The sequence below is a fragment of the Macrotis lagotis genome, chromosome 7 (genome assembly GCF_037893015.1).
Source record: "Macrotis lagotis isolate mMagLag1 chromosome 7, bilby.v1.9.chrom.fasta, whole genome shotgun sequence".
NCBI classification, from domain to species: domain Eukaryota; kingdom Metazoa; phylum Chordata; class Mammalia; order Peramelemorphia; family Peramelidae; genus Macrotis; species Macrotis lagotis.
In genome coordinates, this window is record NC_133664.1 from 141,381,985 (window position 1) to 141,389,484 (window position 7,500).

General features: G+C 32.7%; 1 protein-coding gene across 12 annotated transcripts in view; it reads right to left on the bottom strand.

The window, feature by feature from the left end:
- FOXP2 (forkhead box P2) overlaps positions 1 to 7,500 on the bottom strand; it is a 721,187-nt gene that overhangs the window by 42,794 nt on the left and 670,893 nt on the right. For all 12 annotated transcript variants that reach the window (XM_074193868.1, XM_074193870.1, XM_074193871.1 and 9 more), the window contains one exon: positions 1,347 to 1,434. In XM_074193868.1, the coding sequence (XP_074049969.1) occupies positions 1,347 to 1,434 (88 nt within the window). The remainder of the gene's footprint in view (positions 1 to 1,346; positions 1,435 to 7,500) is intronic.

Genomic DNA, 7,500 nt, shown 5'->3' on the forward strand with positions numbered 1-7,500 from the left:
AGCAATGGACCAGTGCCAACAGCTGTGAAAGGGGTGAAGGGTCCTCAAAGGGAAGTGCCTGCCAGGATTGTCTACACACTTCATCCTTTCCCACTGAGGTCCAGTTAGTGCCCCCTGCAATCTGCCATCATCAATCTAATTCAGTAGAGTGACAGAGACCAGGCAGTGTGAAATGTTGAACTCTGCCACTGAATCGGCATCTACACTTGCACTGGGTCTCATTACAACTGACGGACCTTACTTTTCCATCAGTCAGACACAGCCAAAAAAAAAAAAATGGAATAATTGGTCACACTACAAGCAGTGTCTTCAGTTGACCTGTTATGTTACATGATATCCTTTGTAAGTGGTAAATAGGTTTTCAAAAAACCTTTTCAACTACCTCCAAAAGAAAGCATGATACTTATAAAAAAATGAGGTTTTTCATTTTCATATATCTTCACTATTTCCTCATCTAAGGTAGTAAGACACTTTTGTAACCCTCTGGAACAAGATAAAACAAAATATTTAAAAACTGTTAAAAGTTTATAAATAATCAACATAAAGTTTTTATTAAAAAAACCCACAAACCATAAGACCAATGTAACTGTTTGTCTAAATTTCGTATCTCAATGAAATGATGTAGGTGTATGAATAAGAAAATAAATTCCATGAGATTAAAGGAAAACATTACAATAGTAATGATACCTTGGTGAGACATAATCATTTTGGGTTATGCTGTTATTTTCTTATGAGTTTATTATCATTTTTTTATATATTCAGAGTTTTCTTTAATTTTTGGTTAAATTCAATTTAAGTATTAAATAGATGGAAGTAAAAATTTTGTAAGATAAGGAAATAGCAAAATGTTGTTAGATACTGCATTATAAGCATGTTTTGCCATTATTCCTAAGTAAGAGGCAAGCAAGCAGTGGATATGATTTGGCCAATGCAACTGGAATTAAAACTAACAAACAAACCTGCTAGAGACAGGAGAGAAAAGTTGCTTTTGGGGGAGCAGGGTGGGGAGAGTGAATTTTAATCTATCATAGCTGACTCTGTAAAGCCCTAAGGAAAGAAAATCAAGGAGAGCTCACATAAAATTTTCTTCTTCATAATATCAATTCTAATTATGTTTTTGGTGTTCTAGAAGTAAGGCAAACTAAAAAGGGCATTTTGGTTTGGTACATTCAAATATCCAGATAGTTAAATAAATTCTTACATTAAAATAAACTTTATTTTCATGATTTAATGTTTTTTAAAAGATATAGTAAGAGCTCTGAAAGACAAAAAACTTTTCAGCTGAATTTAAAACATTCAAAAATTGAGGCTGGAAGATTTTAATGTTGAATGACCATTGAACAAACCTGTATTTCTAACTGTTGCACAACCTGCATTTGCACCCGACACTGAGCAGTACTTCTGTCATCCAAAGCATGTTCATTGTTAAGGTGCCTAAGTACAAGAGAAAATCAAGTGAATATTTAGCATGATGCAACATCTATGTTCCTTTTACTTTTCTTTATTCTGTCCTGCAGTGATACATGCACGAAAAATGGAGAAAACTTCTCAAACTACAAATGAATATTTAAATTTTGTTTAAATGCCTAGTAGAATTAAATGTTAAAAGACTTTTTAAAGATAGGGAGCATGAGTTTATAAGCTCATCAGTTGATGCCACAAAATATTTTCTGGCCCAGACCTTTACTGACAGCAGAAATACTAGAAATGAGTTTATGTACTCAGAGAAAAAAAAGACAAATAGATCTTATTAATACATTAATCCTAAGCAATATTTAAAAGAACAGAGACAATCCTTCATTTTGCTTCTTATAAAACAGTTCTAAAGGCCTATGAAGTTACTTATCATTTTCTTTCATAAGGATGTGCTGTGACATATCGATTACAAAGAACAGTACTTTTAAGATAGATTTATAGAAATTGTGTCATGCCAACAGTATTAAATGAACTGCATCACAGACTTTAGTAGTAGTAGTAATAAGTGATATTTTGTTCAGTTTTCTTCTTTGAAGAAAGTTTTCTTGAATGTTATCCTTTTCTATTTACCAAATGGCAAAGTGTAGAATGTTCTAATCATGTTCCCTTCAATCTCTAATTTACTATTATATGAAAAAAATTATTAAGTATTCCTTGATAATGTAGTTTAGTCTATCATGGGTGTGTGTGTGTGTGTGTGTGTATGTGTATTAGGTATATTATGCATTTTTTTAGAAATCTATTTAATGGACTTTTACTACTCTAATGGTACTCTAGTATATCAACAATTCTCATTAAGTTAAGATGATGCATGCACATACATATTTACACATATACAATATGCTATATGCCTTCCAGTTCAGAAAACTTACAATATATTATTTATGTGGTACATTATCCTTCAGTTTATCAATTCTTTAGTTGCTAAACTAATGCAGGAAATTAGTTGACAATCATATTGGGACTGAGGAATGTGTGTTGATGTTGAAAGGCAAATTGTAAATTATTAAATGAGAACACTCATTTATATACATATTCAGGTTCAATAAAAATTGGGACTATTGTACTAAGCACACTCATGTGTCATCCCCTATTGTAGCCTTACTTATCTCACTTATAAGTTATCCCTCTCTGAATATCTGAGACTTGTTTTTGTATTTTTTTCTCATTCTGATTTATATTAGCTTTGTTGATTTAGTGTTAAATTAGAAACTGTAAACTCTGAGAGGAGGAAATGTGTCTTTCATTCTTTTATCTCCCCTTTATCAAGGGAGAGAATTTCTTTCCTCTTGCATAATGTAAGTATTTAATAAATGTATTTCATAATGAATCGTTTGATATATACTATTAGAGTATTAAAATAAGGCAGATACATGACTAAAATGTATGGAAAAGAATGAATATTATATTATTAGGAAAGGTTTTAAAGTTCATATTGACTTCATAAGCTTAATTTTTGATCAATTAGAAACATGGGTTCTGCCCTCCCATATACTTTGACAAAATAAAGCAAGTTTATTTTAAACAAATTTCCACTGGCCACATCAACAAACTTACATATATCTTGGCAGATTTGTCAGTCTCAGCTCAGGAGAAATATGGGACCAAAATAGCAAGGTATAATAGGTCAGGATTAAGGTGTAGACAGTACGTCAGAGTACACAAGGGGCACTTTGCCTATATCTTTCCCCTCTATGTTCCGTGCCAGTCAGAGTTGTTTTGAACCCCACTATAATGAGGAATAAAACTCACTCACCATTTTTTAAAAAGAGAAATGGAGTGTTAAAGTAAATCACACCTTAGTTGGTATTATAAAGATATCAGGCTAGTCAAGTTTCACTAATTAAAAGGGTAAAATATCAACAATCTACCTTTTCCCAGCTTTTCCAAATAAATCGCAATATTAAAACTTAAATAAAAATTTCAGTAAATGGAATATTTTCAGTAAAAGATTGGGGTAACACATTTGGTTTTGTTCTTAAGAGAAAATACTGCAATCCTGTGGTATATCTGCAGTCTTATCTAAGAAGATAAAAATATAGTCTGCTATTAGGCAAAATAATAGAGTGATAGGTTTTCTCTGAAATAGCTATAGATACATAAGACATTTGTGGAAAGAATAAAAGGGGGGGAAGATGCAAAGGTATATGTACTTAAATACTCAGATCAGATATGTTCAGTAATTAAGATTCTATGCTCAAAATCTTTTGTAAAGAAGGTTGTTGGGTTTTTTTTTTTTGCACTTGTTTACTTCTTTATGATAATCCATCATCCTATATTTAAAGGACTAAAAAAGTGCCAAATGTTTGCATTTATATGCTTAGGTCTTAGAGACCTATTCAATTTATCTATGCAGCTTTTATTAGAATGGAGACTGTAGACTACAATAATAGTCAATGAGGTTTTGTCTTGATTGAATTTTTCAGTAGAACACAAAAGAACCTTGCCATTAAAATAGTCCTTTATTCTCCTGTATGAAGGCGAAAGGTTTTTAAAGTGTTGTGATGTTCAGTAATGAGCCTCTATCTAAATTATCATTGGTGACAAACTCACAAAGCACTTTTCGAGGACACATAGTTATGAAATGCCAGAGCTGCCACTTTCTTTCCTGTAATTATAGGCTAGCTTGCAGCCCTTCAATGATCATTTATAGAACAGCCTCCAGTGGATTACTGAGAACTTGAAAAACACATACATACCTCTGCCACATCTCCCTTCTCCTTTCCTTGCTATTGTTTACCAGTGATATGTAAAATAATAGTGCCTATTCATTCCCCCTACTTAATTATGCCAATCAAAGTACAGAAATAGTGTCGGATATAAATACAATGCAATAGACTAAATAAATAGGCTTAATATTAACATTAAATTATGAATTTATGTATTTATGACTATTTTGTGCCCAAATTATTCTCTTTTATGATTTTATAACTATCTCAGGTACTACATATTGCTGTTCAAAAATTCTCTATGATTTATAAATCAAGAATGAGATAATACTAAAAAATGAGAGGATTGGTGGATTTTCTCAGTCAGTGCCTAATTGCTGTTTCAAAATGCATATGCAAGGGGACATTTCATTAATCATTTAATCATGTCCCTTGCAGGAAGTTGGAACTAATGTTGCAAATACCCTTTTCATATGAATGCTCCATAATACTATCTTATGCATTTGATATATTGCCTATGTCATAAATTATAGCTGCTTCAAAAGGACCAAGTGGGGTTGTTATCCCTGAAGATGCTTGTTACAAAACCTTTATTAAGTTTTTTTTAACTTATTGCAAGTTCCATTTCACAGCTTCATACTAGCCAACAATAATACTTTTTCTGATGGCAAAGGTCTGTAAATTACCCATGCAATCACTAACACCATTTCACAGACCTGTTCTACTTCTACTGGTCTGCTAACAAGGCGATTACACACAAATTACTGAATGCCTATGAAATATTTAAATGCATTCTACTCTACTATGCATTAATAAGAGCAAAGCAAGCTCTGGAATTCTGGTTAGCTCCAGTCCCTAATGTCCCCTAATGAGCCTCTTACTGTGACTGCAGTTCAAACAGAGAGGTGAAGAAAAAATGCAAAGGGTGCCTTCAGAAAGGCAGCACTGAACAAACATTGTGTGAGCCAGTTCTAATTTATGGGTCACTTTATAGGTATATTGATTTTTGTTTTTAAAATGGAATAAATGATGTGGTCGACTGACGTTCTTTCAAAACTGCATGAATCTGTGTGTGTGTGTGTGTGTGTGTGTGTGTGTGTATGTCTGTGTGTGTGTATATGTGTGTGCCCGTGCCAGGTGTTGGACATGCACTTGGAAGAGTGTAAATAGGCAGTCATCTTCTTTCTAAAAACAATTAAGCAAATGTTTCAAGATGCCAAAGAAACAAGGAAGGTGCCCAGCAAATCATCTAATGTGCAATTTCTGTTACCTTTTAATGATGTTAATTTATGTGGTAACTTCAGTTGGAATTACAGATTATCGGTTTGATTTTAACCTCTAGAATTTCAAATTCCTTTAAAGTTAGAGCATTTTAAAAGTCAAAATGGGATCAGCTTTAAATCTAACTATGTGAGACAATGTTTTAACAAAATGTTTCACTTGCATATCACTGGTGTTTGATTTATTTTGCATCAAGCTTTTTATGTTTAAACACTGACAGGAGTTTAAATACAAAATGTTAGCTGTCACTATTCATTTAGCTGATTATGTGAGATGCCTTAGTTTTGAAAGATGGTGGCACTGTCACCAAAAGAAACAACATTCTGACAAGTTCAAAGAATGCCTTCTTGAGGTCATAATTTTGTAGCCATGCTGCCTAGTCAAAGACAAAGAAATAGACAATACCGACTAAGAGCACAATTTTGAGAGAACCAGTCAGCTGAAAGGGGGGGGGGGGGAGATCATGTGAAGTTCTGTTTAAAAGACTATTTTTTGTGTGTCTTTTTAATTATTCTTTTGACAATGTCAGGTCAGCAGTTGTGGAGAAGGTTGGGTTAAAAGACAGGCAATATTACTTTTAAACTTTAATTTCTTGTCTTTTATATAAATGCTTAGTATATTCTTACTGGTCAACTGATGCATCTTTAACAAACATTTTTACTGACACTAACCATTTTGTGTCTATAAAAGAAAACATTACCCATCTTTGTGATAGAGACCCGTGTTTTGTTTGCTGGCGTCTGCTGTGTGCAGGTTAAAGAACACTTGTCTGCCGACTGGAATGTGATATTGTAAACCTTTTGGTTTAAGCTCTAAAAGTCAAATCCATCTACACTCAAACTGACTTAGGTCCAATGGAATGATAATTAATTTTGCAGACAAAATACACTGAACTTTTCTCATATGTTATTACACTTTGACATTTATAAGACAGTAATGAAGGTCTACTATTAAATGCTTTTAGTGATCTACTGGGATCCTCCTCACTTAGTGTCCAGAAAAATGGTTAACTTCTGTCAACACCTGCTTTATAGTTAAATTTCAAAATATTCATAAAGAATTTTGGAAGCTTTCTTAATTGACTTTCTTCATCACCTAGTGAGCTTAAAAAAGAAAAAAAAAACCCTAAAACTCTTGTCTTCATCCTTAGCAGTTATATAAGGATGTGATTTCTCATTTGTCTTTCTTCCCTTGAAAGCAGTACCTTAGATGAACAGATTAGAAAGTAACAATCACCACATATACAGAAATAGCATTCACCTAATACCATTTCAAAAAAAGGAACTAAACAGGTTCGGTTTAGAATTACTTTGACAATGTCAGGTCAGTAGTGATGGCTTAAGATACACTGTGAATGAGAATAGGGACTTAAACTTCTCTACACTCTCTACAATTGCCCATTGTTTACCAACATGGGGTAAATACAATGAATGTTTTCTTTTATAGTTTAAAGATAATCATAGATAAAGCCATCTAAAACTAAAAGGAGAAGTAAGTTTACTTAAAGTATAAATTGTTTCTACTTGGTTAAGTTAATCAATAGTTGAAATATTGTAGAGTTATTAAGGAACAATAACTCTTGGTTGAAATCAATTTATGAGACAATCCACAGATTAAACACAAAAATCAAGATGTGAAAAACTTTACATTGGTATCAGTCATTTACTCTGTTATTCTTTCCTTTATTCCAAATCTTTCCTTTTATTATAAAAGTGAAGCAAAGTCACTATTTTTAATCCTCTTTTCTCAGATGCCTCTACTCTGTTGAGTTTCAACTTTCCCCAATGCTCCTATCACCATAACCATAAAGCTTCTAGGTAAACTATTTTCTGAGCAAAGATGTTATAATTCACTTAAAAGGCCACAATCAAACTTCTCATAAGCACGTCAAAGAAAACCATAGCATTGGATTTAGAGAATATATCTCATTAATATTTCATTTCAGGACAGTTTACTTGCATTAACTATACTAACATATACGAACACACTCCTTCAAGTCAGGGAACCTAAAATATTATACCAAAGAATGGACTAGGAGCAAAAGCCTTATAAACTGCAGCCATTAGTTCTGTCA